Raw genomic sequence first — 19,284 nt, 5'->3', positions numbered from 1 at the left:
AAAGTTGTTTAGAGAGATTTAGTGGGGTTGGGTCTAGAAGTGGGGCTAGTCCAACTTGCTGGATTTGGGTAAGGACCTGAGTCCGGCTTTCTTTCTCCCAGCAAAAAAAATGAAAAAAAAAAAATTGCTTGAGAGCAGGTGATGTTCGTTGATGGATTGTTTTCCAAGATCCAATGATATATTTTGGCGCCTCAGAGAACTTTTTGAGACTGTGACGATATAAAATATAACAGGGTCTTTTAGGGAAAGATTGAATTTCCTATCTATGGATGCACATGAACCGCCCCGTCCCGTGGAACCGTACCGGAACCAAAGGAACCGTACCGGTAACGTTTCAGAACCGAGATTAAATGGGATAGGTACAAGTACCAAACAGGAACCGGGCATAGACTAGGTACAAGTAACGGTCCTAGGTTATTATCGTCCCATAGTACCGAGGATCTGTATTCGTTGATATTAGGGATTAATTCCGGTCGTTGATAGTAGGGGTTATACCTTTTCTATCGTATTCTCCTTCATTTTTTTTTCTTTTTCTTCCCTCTTTCAGCTTTCAGGCTTTCCTCTCAGATAAGAGAAATACGTCATGTAGACCATCGTCCACCGTCTTCTAATCGTTATCACCAGATTCACCACTAACTTCTCAGCCACCATCTGACCATCTTCTAATCTTCCTTTTCTATTTACTGCAAGTATGCAACAGTTAACATGTAATAACAACTAATAACAGTTAGGGTTTTTGAAAACTAAGTTTTTGTTCATTTCTATTTAGTTTTTATTGATTTCTTTAGATTTGAAACTGATTGTAATTTTAGGATTTTGGAATTTCTGGGGTATGAGGTAGAAGAACCCGACCTATTGAAGGTATACCAAACTTCAACACTTATACTTCTTGAGCATCTAATGGGATCAATAGGTTACAAAGTTTACAAATTGTAGTTCATATAGTCAGTGACTCAATTTCACTTTTGTGAAGTTTCTGATTCTCTTTAATTTTAGTCTAATATATTGTCTATGTATGATTGTTATATTCTCCCACTTGAAAATTAAATCCATACCAGTCACTTAGCTCAAGCAATTTTTGAATTCTATCAATACTACCTGTTGTATTCTTAGCAGAAAGAAAAAACCATTAGGTTTGCCAGTTTATTTTTCTCTGTTGACGGATGTTTTTAGATACCTAATGAAAATATCTCAGTTTTAGTTGTTAAATTTTCAATTCCTGTAAGCTTCTGTTTGATATCTCTGACTTCCTTGCACGCATATTCTAAGCATTATCCGTGCTTCAAGATTTCAAGCTGAAATTGCTTTGTCTTAAAAGATTGAAACCATGAGAAATTAGTGTACTAGAATAACACAACACTCAAACACATTCACCATTATTTATCCCATCATCAGAATATTTATTGAACTATGTTCATTCAACTTTTGTCTTAGTAGCTCTAATAACCTGGTGGGAACTCTGTTGTTGTGCTCACAGTTTGTTCTTGATTACGTTTAAGCAGTTGTTGGTGTTTGAACCCCAAATGCCAGGTGAGGATAGTAAATTAGTTGCATCTAATTACAGTTAGAGGTCTTGGATGCTTGATGCTTGGAGATAGAGTTCGTTTCTTGTTGCAGCAAACTTATGGAAGTGGTCAAGTGCCAAAACCGAACTGGCAAAATGTTGTTTTTTACTTTTCTTTCTGTTTTTTCTACTTAAGTCTTAACCAGTTGAAGTTGTTGAACTTAGAACTTTGAAGATATGTATTCAGGTCAAATGTCACGGGAATTTTAAACTTATGCATATGAAGTATGAATTCAGGTGTGAAGATTTTTTTGCTTTGCTATCTTTTTTATAATTTTACATATGCTATAGGTAAAAAACCAGTCCCGTCCCGTTTCTGTACCGAGTTAAACAGGTGCAGATCACATCCCGTACTTCACAGGTACAAGCACAGGTAGACGGATATAGATACAGGTACCGACCATAGGAAGGTACGGGTACTGAGTTAGGCAAAGAACCGTACAACGTGCAGCCCTTTTCCTATCCAAGTGAGCTTAGCGGTATAATCTAGATTGAAAATAAATTTCAGTGGTAGTTCCCACTTGGCATAGAACTACCTTAGAAATAGTCGAACATAACTAGAATGTGATGTGTTATATCTCACCCTAGGTTGTACATAGCTGTTTGAGACTGTGGCTCCGTCCACTCATGTGGTTGGTTCCTGCCCACTTATTCCCTAGTACCCTACCCAATCTAGTCTTGCAAGAAACCTGTTTTGAGGTATATTGGATTTTTTTGAGGCATACTAAATAATGTCAAAATAGGGTCACTAAATAAAAAATAACATCACCCCTTATTCATCCTTTTTGATAATGGCATAACTACCCTTACATAATTAGTGTTAATAATTATGATTAGATTTATTAATTAGGAATTTTAAGGATTGATTAAAAATTAAATTATTAGTGTTAATTAGTAGAGAAATCAAATTTATGTGAGAGAGTTGGAATTTTTGAGAGGAAGAAGAAGAAGTGAAAAAAATTGGGTTTTGAGATTTTAATGATTAGAAGTGACCAAAATGTGTGATTCAAATCAGAGGTAGACTTCTATACGAGGTTTAATGTCCTTTTTATAAGTTGAATCTATCAAAAAATTGAATTTTTAAAACCCAGATCTACTGACCAGATGAACAGTTCGGCTGATAACTTGTCAGTCGAACCTATAAGTTTTGAAAATATACCTAGGTTCGGCTGACAAGTTGTTAGCCGAACCTAGGTATATTTTCGAAACTCAGAGGTTAGGCTGACAAGTTACTAGCCGCACTTTACTCTGTAACTCATGAATTTAGGTTCGGCTGATTCGAACAAAATCGTTGTTAGCCGAACCCAGGTGTATTTTCAAAAAACAGAGGTTCGGATGACAAGTTATCAGCCGAACTTCACTTTGTAACTGACGAATTTAGGTTCGGTTGATTCGAACAAAATCTAGCAAAATCGCATTAGCCGAACATAGTGTTTCTCTAAATCATATACTAGGTTTGGCTCAAAATTGATACTCCAAGATCAGCCGAACTTATCTTCTGAAAACCCTAATTTCATCTTTGAAATCATATTTTATCGATCAAACAAAATAAAATCAATCAAAAACAAGATGGGTTTGTTACAAATGCATTCTAAAATACATCTAAGAGCAATTGAAATTTGGATTTCGCACTCCAACATCGCTCACTTCTATCCGTGTTTCCTTTGATTGATTGATTGCTTGATTGAATTGGAGTCCAAGATGTTTAAGTTTAAAGGTTATTTTGATTTTTGATTCTAGGGTTTTGAGGATAAAGGCACTCTAGTAATTAGATTGTTTAAGGATATATAGGTAATTGCACTACCTTTAGACACCCCTTATAAAACCACCCTAGATGGGATAATAAATAAATATGCCTCAAAAAAAATCAGTATGCCTCAAAATAGGTATGTAATTAGTGTGACTAGATTATCAACTTCAGCCTTCAGGAGAGGAAACACCGTAACATGGCATACATTGGATTAATCAGCTTACGCCGACACCCAAAACTAAAACTAGATACTTAACTTGATGTCGTCGACAAAAATAACATATCAAAACAAAAAAAACCAGACAGTTTGGTGTTGAGCTAAAGCTCCGCCGTCAAAAGGGATGCTAGATCAAGTGTAAAACTTATGTTCAAATTGTATACGCCCAGACTCCAGAGGGCAAAGGCGTCCGTACTATATACTATTTCTCTTGGGCTGTGTTGGGGTAAATTGCTGGTGTCGCTCTCGCTTCTCGCCAAATCTGCCGGAAATCAGCTGCACGAAATGGTAGGACAATTTATGATCTCACCACGACCCCACTTGTTAATTCTCAAATCATAATACTCCATCTTTCATGCATAGAAACTAGTAGCAACTTGCAACTGAAACTGTAGTAGAGTAGAGCACCGCAAAAACACTTTCTTTATTGTGATTAATTGACTTCGCATTTATTTTTCTAGTGTAAGATGCTGGACCGCAAAGACATTTTCGAGAAGAAAAAACCATTGGTGACGCCACCCATGTGAGAAGAGTAGAACATGGAGAGTGGAGATTGTTCATGCAAAATGTGACACACATCTTTATATGATGATAATACAGTGTCCACCTGTGGTTGACTCGTGTTGCGGAGTACTCTCCTTATTATGGCTTTTCTGCCTTGCCTTAATCTTCTTCATTTTTGTGGAAACTTTTTTCTAATATGCAAATTGCGATTGTCAATCATAATCAAATATTAAACATTTTGAGTTGGGTAAAATTTAGGAACATCAAGAAGAACACATGTGCAGAGCACATTCTTGCATTTATGTTCTTCTGACCATGCAAATATGGAAGAGGAGGATCTCTTCACATTCTTATTTTCATTTTCAATCTATCTCATATTCTAGACCCCAATTTTTTTTTAACAAAAAATAAATGGTAGCGTAATTGAAGCTAATATTTTGGAATATATTCGTGCTACAAAGCTTTACATAGCCGCCAAAAATTAGCACATTCCGAAACGTATAATTTCACCATTTACGATTTTGAAAATCAACCATCGAAAATCGACGAATTTCTAACCGTTAAAATTAAAATTAGTAGATGGTGAGGTTTGATGTTTCTATACGCGCTCATTTTTGTATGGATATGTAGAGTTTTGTAACACGAAGACATCCCAAAATATTAGATTCAAATACGTAATAGTTGGCTTTTGTAAAAGAAAATTAGAATCCAAAGTATTAGATGGAGTGAATGGATCCTTCCTCAATAATTAAAAGAACGATTCTATTTAATAATATACTATAATTAGTATTGATATTTGTATTGTTTGTATAGATAATTTAAAGAGATTTTTAAATTTATATAAAATGGACCGTATATCCAGAAGCCCCTCAACTGTATGGCTGTAAAGGACTAGTAAAATATTGGGCTGGATTTATTGATGGTGGATTTTCGATAAAGGTCAAAGTCGCATGTTTCTGACCCGGTTTCAAGAACGCATGTGACGATTCATGATTTACGATCCGTGAAACGTTTCACGATTTCTGACTGAGTGAGCATTCCTCTCAGAGCCATGATGAACATGTTTCTCGAAAAGCCTCCCTGGCTGAGCGTTCGATGATGCACATTTCATCATGATCTCTATGTAGAATAACATGATTGGGCGGTCCTCTAGACATAATTGTTTGTTAGAGGGCTTAACGCCTTCAGGACGTCGGCGATACTCGTTGTTCCCTGACTATATAGAGAAACCCCTCTATACATAGAAGAACGATTGGGCGGTTCTCTGGACATAATTGTTTGTCGGAGGGCTTAACGCCTTCAGGATGTCGGTGATACTCGTTGTTCCTTGACTATGTGGAGAGACCGTGTACAGATTCGGGCGGCTCTCTGGACATAATTGTTTGCTGGAGGGCTAAACGCCTTCAGGACACCAACGCTGCGCGTTGTTCCCTGACTATACACTTTTCAGAACGAGTATGATGCTTCAACTATCTCATATCTTGATTCTACAATAGATTAATTCTACTGTGACATTCGCCATTGAATTCCTAGAAAATAATTTATTGTATCTCATTACTCCGTTTCATGGCTGATCCCCGGCTGATTCCATGTATTAGTAATAGATAATCAATTTATCCCATTACTCCATTCCCTGAATTCCCCGGCTGGATTCATGGATTAGTAATATATGAAAAATTCATGATTATTACTCCGTTTCATGAATGATTCTCCATTGAATTTCATGAATGATTCTCCACTGAATTTCATGAATTAGTTATAATTACTCAACAATCGGGCTTCTGGACTATCACCGAGTAAGCCCCAAGAAAATGAACAATGATGCACGAACGAGCATTCAAGAATATGGACAAACGAGGAATCCTACACAAAATAGGAGAGAGAAAATAATAACAAAAAAAGGCGCCTAGGGATCGGGCCCACCGGCCGGCCGATCACGCCGCCGTGGCCGGTCCCCTACGCCTCTCCCTTTATTTTTCCTTATTTTATTATTTTCATAAACTCATGAAAACTCCTTCATTCGAGCAACTTTCCTTGTTTGAACAAAACTCACGGTTTCTCCATATTTTCACGGTTTCATGAAAAATAATAAAATAGGGAAAGGTGTCGCGGGACCGGGCTACTAGCCGGCCGTCCATGCCCTAGCCGTGGCCGGCCCCACACCTTGCAATCCTTGTTTTCATAATTATTATTTCCCTCATCTCATGAAACTCCTCCGTTTGAGCAAAAATCATGGTTTCTTCATATTTTCTCAAATATTGCTCAAACCATGAAAAAACTAAAAAGTCAAATGGTCGCACGACCGACTAGGCTATTCTCGAAAATATATTAAAATATTATTATTTTAATATTCTCAAAATATTGATCAAACGATCAAAGTTCTACTTGCTCATTCGAGCAAAATCGAGAATTTCAGTCAAAGATCAAACTCTTCTGAAAATCCAAGATATTTCTCAAACGCACACCAGAAAATACCAAAACTCTCAGGACTGAGACACGGACATTATGGTGACACGAGCATGATTCCTTGATCGACCAAGTCCGGCCTTAAGGCTTGCAAGGAGCCGGTCCCACACATCTTTATAATTTTGACCTAATTTGCTCAATTGCTCATATTGGTCCAAACTCTCTCCAACCAACTTGGAATTTGCTCAAACGACCATCAGCTGGTCCCACGACCACCAAGGTCTGGTCTCATGCCCTCTTGGTGGGTCCCTCACTTCTCCATAATTAGGTTTTATCACCTAATGCTCAATCAAGCACTATTTCAATTAATGATTAAACCTGCATTTAATCATCATTCCACCAACTGGTCAACGAACTATGGTGCATGCTCACACGAGCACCTGGGCACTACATGTCGTTCGTTATCCCATGTAGCCGGTCCCTCCTTCACTCATGATTGATTTTCAATAAACCGTCAATTGATCAGCAATCGATCAAAGTTAGGGTTTCGAACTGAATGCTCCGCAAATCATGATTTTGAGCAAGTTTGAATACTAATAATTTTATGTTGATCCAGCAATCAACATCTTAATTAATTACATAATATTCGGTCCAACTACTAATATTTTGATTAATATTTTATTTAGTCATGCTACCAATAATTCATCAAACGAGCAATATTCGCTCAGACGAGCAGTATTTCCCAAACAAGGAATACTGATCCAACTATCAATATTCAGTAATTTTACTTAGACGAGCAATATTTGCTCAGTTCATCAACTATCAATACAGTAATTTATCGAATTGAGCAATACTTGCTCGGTTGCTCGAATATTGATCCAACTATCAATATTCAGTAATTTATCGAATTGAGCAATACTTTCTCAGTATATCAATAGTTCGCCGAATATTGATTAACTCAATGTTCAAAAATTCGTCGAATTTACAATATTTTCTCAGACGAGCAATATCAACATCATTCAAGAACGTCTCAGTAGACATGTTCGATCCATGAATCACTGAGAAATCGACAATCATGCTCGATTCAACAAAACTTAGACTCACCGTCTAATCAGTCAACAATTAACCAATTAAATACACGTCTGCCTTGTAGACTCCACGTTCGTGAGACATCAATCACGTCATATGGGGGGATATTAATTAGGGTTTTGGTCTGGCGAGAGAAATGTGAGTAAGTCGTGCAATCGTTTGAAGGAGTTAGCAAAGTAGTGGGTGGACGATCAACCAAGTCTCCATACGACATGAAACTGGTTTTTCCACGATCACCTTCCTACTCTTTCACTCAAGAAACCGTCACACTTACTGGAGATCAATGTGTCTACTATTATGGCAATATAAGTAAGTCTCTGATTACACGATTGAACAACAACAATTTTTCGAGCAATCACTCTCAAAAATTCCATCAATCGATCAGAACTTATTTGAACTCAACAATTCACAGAAAACTTGCAGAAACCCACAACACATTCACAATCCTTGATCATCATTGATCTCACACAATTCGCAGCTTCCCTCCTACAGACAAACCCCCTCTTTGTGACCGAATTGACTCTGGAACGGCTATTGACTTGGTTTAGGCCGGAGTCCTACAGATTGATCTCTCGAACTCAAAGCACTCACGTGCAGTGCATCTGTGTGAGGTTAAGCAGTTTGCTCGGTTGAGGAGCCTCCGTCACACGGTCGTCTCTCCATTCCCTAAAAAAACAACGAATCGTTTTTCCCCATCGACAGGATCAAACAGACACTAAAAATTGTCGGCAGTTATGTTCTTTACTTTTAACTATTTTCTTTCTTTTATCCTTTTTTTTTCTCATATTTATTTTTCTGTCTCTCCAATACAAAATCTACCATGACAGGGTTATATTCATATTTATAGTTAGCAGTGTAGGTAGTAAATGTAACACTTGTGCGAGTGTGAGAAGTCATGGGTAGTCAGTTACAATTGTGACAATTGGCAATCATATATCGGTCAAGGATAGGGTTTCTCATGATTGAATATAAATGTTTTAATAGAAACTTCTTTTAGGTTATCTTAGAAATTAATGAAATGAAAAAAAAGTATATTGGATTTGGGTTGAAAATAATTACAGAAACTTAGGGGTGATATTACTGAGTTAACTCAGTAACCAAATTTTCTCAATTTTTTCTAGCTTTCATCAATCCTTTTCATGATCTAATATCACATTTGGGTTTTTTTTCTTTCTTTTCATCCTATGTTTATACTGATCTAATCCGTCTTTCTTTTCTAGTTGGTTAAACTTTTATTGATTTTAAGTTTGTTTTTGATAAAACTATGGGTTGCTAATTTTCTTGTCTATGATGTGTTTACAGTTTGTATTATCCCATTTGGTGTTTACCATGTTTGCTGGTGTGATTCAGGCGTTTGCAAAAGTTGTTAAGATGCTTTTTGAAGCTATTGTGATTCCACAGTTTGTCAATTTTGATCTTCTGGAAAAACTTCTCTGCCGAGTGCCTTCAACGATTCAGTGGGTTGGAAAATACCGCGTTTCAAGGAAATTCAAATTTCAAAACAGTCGTTACAAAGTTATTCCAATTTTTTTTCTCGTAATTATCGGTGGAAGTCATAGCATTTCTGTTAACTTTCCTAAACTATTTTCTCTACACAATGAGAATAATCAGTCAATTAATCTCTCTCACTTACAAGATTTCCGGATGAATATCTTCCAAAATTCAAACTGAACCCATATATTTTTAAGGGTTTTCTCCTTTAAAGGACTAAATCAAATTATTCTTATCAACTTTGAGTTCACAAAAAATACTCATATAGAAATCTTTCTTTTAACAATGGCTGAAGGAGGTGAGAAATCAATTTCTGATTTAGCTAATAGGTTTATGCAAGCTTCTTTAGATTTAGGTGATGTTGAAGAAGTTTTCTACCATCAATCTGATGAAGCTGAAGAAAACACATATGAAGTTGAAGAAATCAGTCTCATTGGTAAAATTATAATTGAAGGTAAAATGGGGATTAAAACTGTTGAGAAGAGCATTGGACTCACATGGAGTTTCATTCCTGAAGGTGAGGTTAAGGTCTTTGAATTAGAATATAATATCATTGAGTTTAGATTTAAAGATCATGATACTAAGAAGAAGGTTTTTGATTCTCGGCCATGTAGTATTAATGATTTTCTTATTAATCTGAGGTTCTATAATTCAGAAGTGATTTATCAAGAGCTTGATTGGAGCAAACAATGTTTCTGAATTCAAATTAGAAAAATTCTTCCAGAATATATGAATGTAAAAACAATAACTAAAATTGTTAAGATAATGGGTGAAGTTTTAGCAATTGTACCAGAAGATGGTGTTCCTGTTGAAGGTGAACCTGTGAAATCTTGTGTTCAAGTTGATATTAACTATCCTTTGAGAAGAGGTGTGATGGCTAAGACTAATGTTGGTTCAACTCGTTGGATTAAGTTCTTCTATGAGAAGCAACCTCATAAGATTTTTCCAAGTTGCTATATCCTTAATCACACTAGAGGGTCATGTAAGGCAGCAACAGATTACTTGGCTAAGGCTCATGCTAAGCCTCATTATTTTGGAGAATTTTAGATGGGTGCAAGGAAGCAGGTTATGATTACTAAGGAAGGTGATCAAGTTCCTGATGTTGTTCAGTAGAAGATCAGCAAGGGGAAGGTTTTTGTTCCTCCAAAAGATGGCTATGTGTTAGGTTTTACTTATATGTATAAAGGAGATAAAGAAAATGATGTTGTGGAGGAAAGACTTGGGAAGAGGCAGAGAAGTGAAATGCCGGTTTCCCATGTTTTGGAGCATGAAGTTGTTAATGACAAAATGGTGGAATCACAGGCAACTGACATAATCACATCTGGGGGTATGCAAACTGGAAGCACTGATGGAGCTAAGGTAAAACATTATTTTTTTCATCTCTTTGATTGAATTTTATTCTTTATTTCATAAAATGAAAATCATTTCTTGGAATGTGCAGGGTATTGCTAAAAACTTTACTAAACAACAATTTCAAAATTTGGTTAAAACTCAAAATCCTGATTTCATTTTTCTTTGTGAAGCTAAGAGTGAAGAAAGTAGAATGATTTCAGTAGCTCAGTTAGTTCATTTTATTAACTATACTTGCATTGATAGAATTGGTTATGCAGGTGGTCTTTTTTGATGTGGAAGGATGGTATTGATGTTGAGGTTATTGGATGTGAAAATAATATTATTCATGTTGTTATCCAGTTAGACCCTAGTAAACCCAAAACTCTGATTTTTTTCATGTATGGTTCTACCTACACAGAACCTAAGAAAACTCAGTGGAATTTTCTATCTGATTTTAGCAAGGATGTTCACAGATAGGTTCAAAATAAAGTTCAACATCAATAATAATTTTCTATGGTGATTTAAATTTTCACTTGGATGATAATAATAATACTTCTGACAGATAGGTTCAAAATAAAGTTACTGAAGCAGGTTTAATGGATATTGGTTTTGAGGGGAGGGATTATACTTGGACTAGTAACTCTTATGGAACAGGTACTAGGAAAGCTAGATTAGATATGGCACTTATTAATAATGATTGGTCTCTAAATTTTTCAAATGCTAAGCTGTTACATCTTAATTTTATTGCTTCTGATCATTGTCCCACTATGCTCATAAGTGATCCTATCCCTAAATCTTTATGGAGACCTTTTAAGTTCTTTAGAACTTGGTTAGGGCATAACAATTTTAATGAAAAACTTGAACTTTCTTGGTCTATTGATATTTTAGGAAGTACAGCCCATAGATTGAAGCAAAAACAGCATAGTGCTAGGATTACTTTATCTCAATGGAATAGAATGGAGTTTGGAGATATTCAAAAGAATATAAGTAATCTGCAAAATTTGCTAGAAACTGTTCAAAATGGTCCTACTTCTGATATGCAGCATGCTAGAGTCAAAGAAATCACCAGTGATCTGGAAAACTGGTACAAAATTCAAACTGAATTCTATAAGGAAAATTCAAGGGATAAAACTGGTATGGATAATAACAGTAGATATTTCCATACTATGGTCAATAAAAGGAAGCATACTAATAATATTAGCGTTCTTTGTGATGCTAATGGAAATTGGTATAGGGACAGGGAAAGTATTAGTAACTTTCTTACTAGCCATTTCAGTTCTGTTGCTAGTTCTTCTAATCCTATTTTATTTGATGATGATTTTGATGTTATTCCTTCCATTATAACTGAATCTGATAATCTTATGTTGCATGTTGTTCCTACTGATATTGAAATTGAAAATATTGTCAAAAATATGCCTGCTTGGAGTTCACCTGGTCCAGATGGATTTCAAGCAGGATTTTATCAAACTCAATGGCATCTAGTTGGTAAGGATATTATTGATGTTGTCGAAATATTTTTTCAGAGTGGTCATATGCCTAGAAGTTTAAATAGGACTTATATTTCTCTCATCCCTAAGTGTAAAAGTCCTAAAATGCCATCTGAGTTTAGGACAATTGGGCTTGTAATGCCACTTACAAGATTGTTTCAAATTTTTTGGCTAATAGAATTAAACTTTTTCTTAAGAAATTGGTTTCTCCTTATCAAGATGCTTTTGTTCCAGGTAGAGAAATTCATGACAATATTATTATTGCTCATGAAATGATTCATTATATGAAACAAAAAGAAGGTATGTCTGGTACTATGGCTATTAAACTTGATCTGTCAAAGGCCTTTGATAGATTGGAATGGAATTTTTTGAACAAAGTTTTAGAAAAGTTTGGTTCCAGTAAGGATTTTTGTAATCTTGTTATGCAGTGTGTATCTACAACTAATATTAGTGTTCTACTTAATGGTTCTCCTTGTAGTCAATTTGAACCTACTAGGGTTATTAGACAAGGGGATCCTTTATCCCCTTATCTTTTTATTCTTGCTATGGAGTATCTTTCCAGATCCCTTTTATATGCTGAAACTAGTAAAACAATTGTTGGAGTTAAAGTTTCTATGGAAAGCTCCCCCCATTTCACACTTGTTATTTGCAGATGATATTGGTCAAGCTAACATGCATCATATAGATCATGTATTAAGGATTCTGCAGAATTTTGGAAATCTGTCAGGTCAGATGCTTAACTTTAGTAAGTCTTGTGTGTATTTTAGTAAGAACTTAAGTCCTGCAGAATATAATTATCTTGCTGGTGCTTTAAATATGTCCATTGTTACAGATTCGGAGAAATATCTAGGTGCCCCTCTGTTATTAGGTCACTCTAAGTTGAAATCTTTTGACCCCATTGCTCAATCTTTTGGTGCTAGACTCAACAATTATGTCAGTACTACTGTAAACCAAGCTGGAAAATCCAACTTTAATCAAGTCTGTTCTAAACTATTTACCCACTTATCAAATGGGATGTTTTAAAATTCCTTCTACTTTGATTCATTAACTTGATTCTACGCAGATGAATTTTGGTGGGGTCATAAATCAGGTAAAGGTATAAAATTTCTTGCTTGGGATAGCATAATAAAGATAAAGAGTTGGGAGGATTAGGTTTTAGGGATTTATAATCTTTTAACATTGTTCTGATTTGTAAACTTGTTTGGAAAATTATAACTGAACATGATGAGTTATGGGTTAAGATACTAAGTGCTAAATATTTTAAGAACTGTAGTATACTCCATTTGGAAAAACTTAATGAGAGTTTCTTTTGGATTTGGAGAGGAATATATAGATACATTGATATCATCAAGGAGAATAGTTTTTGGGCTATCAGATGTGGCACTAAAACTAAAATTTGGTTAGACGGTTGGGTGATTGGATTAGATAAACCTTCTACTCCTGCTGAAGGTTTAGTTAATTATGTGGCTTATATTCATGTTGCTGATCTTTTTATTAGTGGAACTAGAGTTTGGAATTTTCATTTGATTAACTATCTGTTTCCTGAAGATACAACTCATAAAATCTTAGCTATGTCTATACCTGCTATTGGTGATGATACTTTGATTTGGTTACCAGATAGAAAAGGATATTTTTATGTTAAGAGTGTTTATCATGTTTTGATAAAACCTCCTAACTCTGTTGCAGGTTATCAAGCTATCCCTTCACAGGTTTGGAAAACTCTATGGAAAATTAGGTTGCCTCATAAAGTAAAACTTCTTATATAGAAATGTATTAGGAATATAGTGCCTACTAGGGATAAGATCTCTAGATACAAAAATGAAATTGATGCTCATTGCAGTCTTTGCAACCAACCTTTAGAGACTAGTGATCATTTGTTTTTGAATTGCTCTTATGCTAGGTCTATATGGTTGGCTGTAAACATTAATGTAGGTACTATTTTGTCACAGCATGGTACTTTTGGGAATTGGGTTTTATCCTGGTTTTCTACTAGCTCTAATTTGAATTTTGGAAATTGAATTAATAGAACAGATATTAACAAAGTTCTAATGGCTACTGTCTGGACTATCTGGAAAGACAAGTGTGCTAAAGTGTTTCAAAATGTTTCACCCAATATAGTTTTGTCAATTGGTTGTATTAATAAGCTTTCTCGTGCAGTTCCAACTTTTAATCCAACTGTGAATAGCTCTGTGCAGGAGTTAACTTGGAAGCCTCCAGAGAATGATTTTTTAAAAATCAATTTTGATGCTTCTTTTGTTCTAGTATCTTTACAAGGAGGTATTGGTCTAATTGTTAGGGATTTTGCAGGTGATTGCATTGGGGTGCAAGGAAAGTATTTTGATGGAGGAATGAGAGTTGGAATAAAAGTTGAGGAGCTGGAGTGTAAGGCTATGCTTGAAGCAGTCAAGTTTGCAGTCACAAAGAAGTTCAGAACAGTTGTTTTTGAGTCTGATAGTGAAGTATTAATAAATTCCATCAATGAACACACTTCCTGTGTTCATTGGATGAATCAGTCTATTGTTTTAGATATCAAGTATTTCTTAAGTAAACTTGATCAATGGAAGTGTGTTTTTGTTAAGAGAGATGCTACTAGGGTAGCTGACAAGATTGCTAAGAGAGCAAGATCTCTTAAGTCTAATTTTGTTTATCTTTCTGGTCTTCCATTAGAACTACAAAATTGGGTAGATCAGGATAAGAATGTAATCTCGTAATTCTTCAATAAAATTCCTTTTTGCATCAAAAAAAATTAATGAAATTTTGGTTGTGTTCTTGAGAACCAGAGGTTACTGTTTGGATGAGTTTCTCAACCAGATTTTATCTTATTTCTTCTTGTTTCTTTCATTCTTGATTCTAAATTTTTACTAAAAACATACTTTTGGCATCAGAGACGTTAAAAAAAATACTATGATTGTAGGTTCTGGCAATCCTACTACTAAAGGTTAGAAGATATACAGAAATAGCTTAATGTGAAGCCGCTTAAAAGAATAGGTCTACAGGTTGCTAACGCACACAAGATACAACAAGATAAAATTGATCAGGTTTGTGTTCAGTTGGCTATTGTCGTCAGTTATATTCAACATATCTGGTGTAAGACATTCGACATTACATATGATCAAGGTAAAATATATAATAGATACTCTAAATCTAATTCTGGCAGAGGTTATATACTGGGGATTTTAGAAGGAAGTGTAAACCACCCATATCTGTTTCCCAGGCATGATATTCCATGATTTGATGATGATAATCCCGAGGGATGGGTACAAAAGTACGAACGATTTTTTCATCTCCATAATATTCTGCATGATCAACAAATAAGTGTGGCTTTACTATAGTTGGAGAGTATAGCGAACAAATGGTTTCTTAACTTTAAAATTGAGAAGCAATTGATTGCATGGAATGAATCTAATAAAAGTCTTTGTTCTAGATTTGTCTTATTGATGAAAATTTTGTGAGAATTTTTAATTAGTTGGCTCAGCTAACAACCGTTTAAGATCATTTTGAAGAATTCGAAGCTCCTAAGGTCTTGATGTTAAGTTGAATCCTTTTCTTGATGAGGAGTACTTTGTTATGAACTTTATTAGTGGGCCAAAGATTGAAATATGCAACTTTGTAGTTATATTTTATCCAACTTACTTATTACAAGCTTTCTCTCTGGTTAGAATGCAAGAACAAACTTATAACCTGCAAATCCGAATTACCAAATCTTTCATCAGATAATTAACAATCTCTTTTCGAACATTATCTAGGTCATTCTCCAATTCAAACTTCGATCCTAATCCTGTACTCACTGCTCCAAACACTCTTAAACCGGACCTCGTTACACCAAAAACCTACTTCAATACGTAATCAATATATTCTCATGTGTTACCAGATATCAGATGACTCACTCAAGACCATATGTAGATAAGAGGAGAGAAGGAACTTTGTTATAGTTATAATGAAGTTTATAAACTTGGTCACTTATGTAAAGGCAAACAACAAATTTTTATGCTACAAGTTGAGCGTTAAGAGGCACATTCACCTGAAGAGGAAAAAGAATTTTTTCAAGAAGCTGTTGAGTTGACTCTCCTATTGAATCATATATGGAGATTTTATTACATACAGAGACTGGAAATATCTTTGGAATACAATTATTATTCCTGGTTTTATTAAGTAGCATCATATTTCAGGTTTTATTAACACGGGAAGCACTACTAACTTCATTGATCATGCTCTAGCTGCTTCTCTACAATGTTCAATATAATCCACTGCAAATTTGTTGGTCACAGTTTCTAATGATAAGAAGACAGTGAATGCTGGAATTTGCTTAAAGCTATAATGAAATATGCAGGGCTTCCAATTATAGAGAACTTAAGATTGTTGACATTGGGAGGGTGTGATATGGTTTTGGGAGATGACTGGTTAGAGAAATTAAGTAATTTTTTATTTAATCTTTATAATTGAGCATTTCGTTCAAGTATATTGGCAAAAAAATACCTTAACATGGACTAGAAACAACCCATCACTTATGATGATGAGTAGTGAAGCAGTTAAGAAGTTTTTCTCAAAAATTTCTTTTGGCCTTATTGGCCAACTATTCTCTATTTGAATTTCAGAAACACCTCCTTCAATGCCTGAATTTATTCTTCTTATTATAAACGAATATAAAGACATAGTTGCTAAGTTAACACAACTACCACCTAAAAAAAGTCTTGATCATTTAAAACCAAATGTTTAACCCACTAACCAAATACTCTATAAATCTCCCTTATAAAGCATAGTTTGGACAACTTAGGCAAGTTAAAGAGTGGTCCATATTTCTTCTTGCGAATGCTAAATCTACGGCTATAAAATGATCATTTTAATTAACTTTCAATAATAAATGTTCTATTAGTATTTCATAATAAATATTTGTTTAATTAATCAAATAAATATACTTCCATTGATACAATACATAATAAATTTATCTTATATTAAATCAGTAGACATTAATGGTGGTTGTGATGGTGGGGGGAGTGGTGGATCAACGGTGGGGATAATGGTGGTGGGTGTTGGTGAGAATGGTGGAGTGATGACGTTAATGGTGGCGGTGGTGGAAGAAGCAGTGGTAGTGGTATGAGAAAGGTGTCCTAAGGTAGATAAATTACTTAGTTACCCTTGGTTTATTTTTTATTTGATATTAATTTTTAATTTGTTTTTATTTTATTTTTTCTATTTTTTTTAAATTTAAAATAATACTTTCATTAATACAATACATATAGTTTTATATTATATTAAATCAGTGGACATTAATAGTGGTTGTGATGGTGGGCGGGGTAGTGGATCAACGGTGGTGATAATGGTGGTGGGTGTTGCACGTGAGATTGGTGGAGTGATGATGTTAAATGGTGGTGGTGCTGGAAGTAGTAGTGGTAATGGGATGAGAAATGTGTTCTAAAGTATATAAATTTCTTAGTTAACTTTGGTTATTTTTTATTCGATATTAAATTTTCAAATTTAATTTTTTTAAATTAAAATAAATATTACAGGGCAGATTTTCGTGTGGTCGCGACAGGAAATAAAATGAATGGTTGAGGACTACAAAGAAATCAAGGTCATTCTGAAAGTTAGATACCAAACCAAGATTAAGCGCGGTTATAATTGAAAAAAATATTTTGCATAAAAAGATGCCTCGGTGGGCTATGCTAGATAACAAAAGAGCAAACGTGTATAATGAGTTGATTGTAGCCGAGCGACAAGCTGGGCACCAACCCTTTTTGACATCTAAAAAATTATTTATATCTAAACTGTAAGTGTTTTACTTTGCATACCATATCAAAAGAAACTATAAAATTATTCTTTTACGTATTAATCTAAATTTTGCATTTGGTTGTTGTGTAATATAAACATGGGCTGAAATTTGTTTAGGAAAAAGATATATCAATGTTTGTGGTTGTTTACATCCTTATTTTGTTATTAACTTCACATAACAAATATTTTACTAATCTCTCATTGTAAATGAAATATATTTTCATTAGATAAATAATAAATTTGTTAATAACGACCATTACGGATGATCGTGGTGGTTTTTATGAGTGGTGGTGCATGGAGCCGGTGACGATAATGCTGGTGGTGGAAAAGGTAGTGCTGACGGGTGGTTCCGGCGATGGTAGTGCGGGTGCTTAGTATGTTAATGGGAATGTTTATTCTATGTCGTTATGACACAAGTAACATTATTATCAAAGTTGTGGTTGATTTTCTTAATGTGAAAATAAGATGGTTATTAATACAAAAGAAAAAATTGTACAAGCTGCCCAAATTTTTTTCCAAAAAATAACCCGAGAAAAACCCAACTACGATAGGGATAATAAAGGTTTTTAATTGGTCCCACCACATGTTTCATCGATAATTTTTTCGAGACAAACATTTAGGTCAACCTAAAATTTCTCAGAAAGAAAACATAACAATTAAAAAACATAGGAGAATTATTGTCATTTTATATAAAACCGACAAAAAAAATGACAAAGATTAAAATAGTATCACTATCAATGATAAGTTTCCAATAACAATCATTGATGAACTAGTGGATGAATGCATGGTTCAAAGGTGTTCCAAGATTGATTTGATGTTTGGATACCAAAAAATCAGAGTACATGCTAAAAACATCAATAAGTCAGCATTCAGAATATACGAAGGCCATTATGAAATCAAGGTTATACCATTTGGCCTTACAAATAACCCTGCTACCTTTCAAGTGAATGAAACTTATCAGCCATTCTTAAGAAATTTGTACTGGTATTCTTTGATGATATCTTGGTTTAATGTAGCTATATGGACGACCACACTGAACACTTGCGGTTCAATTTTTCCTTGCTCATAAAACGTCAACTATTCACTAAGATGTCCAAATGTTTTTTGGTCGGTTGGAGCTAGAATACTTGGGTCATATAATTATAGCTGAAGGTGTACTGAAGATCCCAGTAAAATCTCTAGCATGATGGAATGGCCACTACCCACTAATATGAAATGGCTAAAGGGTTTACTCACATGCTACTACAAAAAAAATATATCAGAGGATACGGTTCTATATGCAAATCACTCACTGATCTTTTAAAGCAAATAATGTTATTACAAAGGTTAATAAACTAAAACCAATATACAATTAGAAATACAACTAAAAACCTAATACTTCTAAAGAGTTACTAAATTTACTAAACTCAAAAAGGAGTAAATGAAATTATAAACTCGACTTACAGTACTTATACTTTGCTGAAATGTAAAAACAATGAAACTGACAGAAAATATCAAGTAAAGAGGACGGATTCATCTGCTCATTCGTATACCAAATAGGATTTGTGATTGTTGCAATGATACAAAGTAACTATGAAGCTGCGGTACATTCCTGGATTTAAGTAAACAATGTTCTAACATATGGAGATGTTGATTATGCTTCCTAGAGTGACAAAATATGTCACCTTGGTCAAGA

General features: G+C 34.6%; 1 protein-coding gene across 1 annotated transcript; it reads left to right on the top strand.

Annotated features, from left to right (window-relative positions):
- Positions 1 to 10,949: 10,949 nt before the first annotated feature.
- LOC113351724 lies at positions 10,950 to 13,858 on the top strand. Its single transcript, XM_026595662.1, has 7 exons — positions 10,950 to 11,838; positions 12,075 to 12,425; positions 12,493 to 12,567; positions 12,673 to 12,818; positions 12,904 to 12,930; positions 13,082 to 13,549; positions 13,790 to 13,858. The coding sequence occupies exons 1-7, from the start codon at positions 10,950 to 10,952 to the stop codon at positions 13,856 to 13,858; spliced, it is 2,025 nt and encodes a 674-aa protein (XP_026451447.1).
- Positions 13,859 to 19,284: the final 5,426 nt, after the last annotated feature.

The sequence above is a fragment of the Papaver somniferum genome, chromosome 2 (assembly GCF_003573695.1).
Source record: "Papaver somniferum cultivar HN1 chromosome 2, ASM357369v1, whole genome shotgun sequence".
Classification (NCBI taxonomy): domain Eukaryota; kingdom Viridiplantae; phylum Streptophyta; class Magnoliopsida; order Ranunculales; family Papaveraceae; genus Papaver; species Papaver somniferum.
This window is presented reverse-complemented; position numbering and strand designations above follow the sequence as displayed.

Coding starts and splice junctions, on each gene's coding strand:
- LOC113351724 (XM_026595662.1), top strand. CDS start 10,950: ATGGATATTGGTTTTGAGGGGAGGGATTATACTTGGACTAGTAACTCT. Junction 12,568..12,672: donor GAATTTTGGAAATCTGTCAG/GTCAGATGCTTA, acceptor CCATTGTTACAG/ATTCGGAGAAATATCTAGGT. Junction 12,819..12,903: donor GAAAATCCAACTTTAATCAA/GTCTGTTCTAAA, acceptor GATTCTACGCAG/ATGAATTTTGGTGGGGTCAT.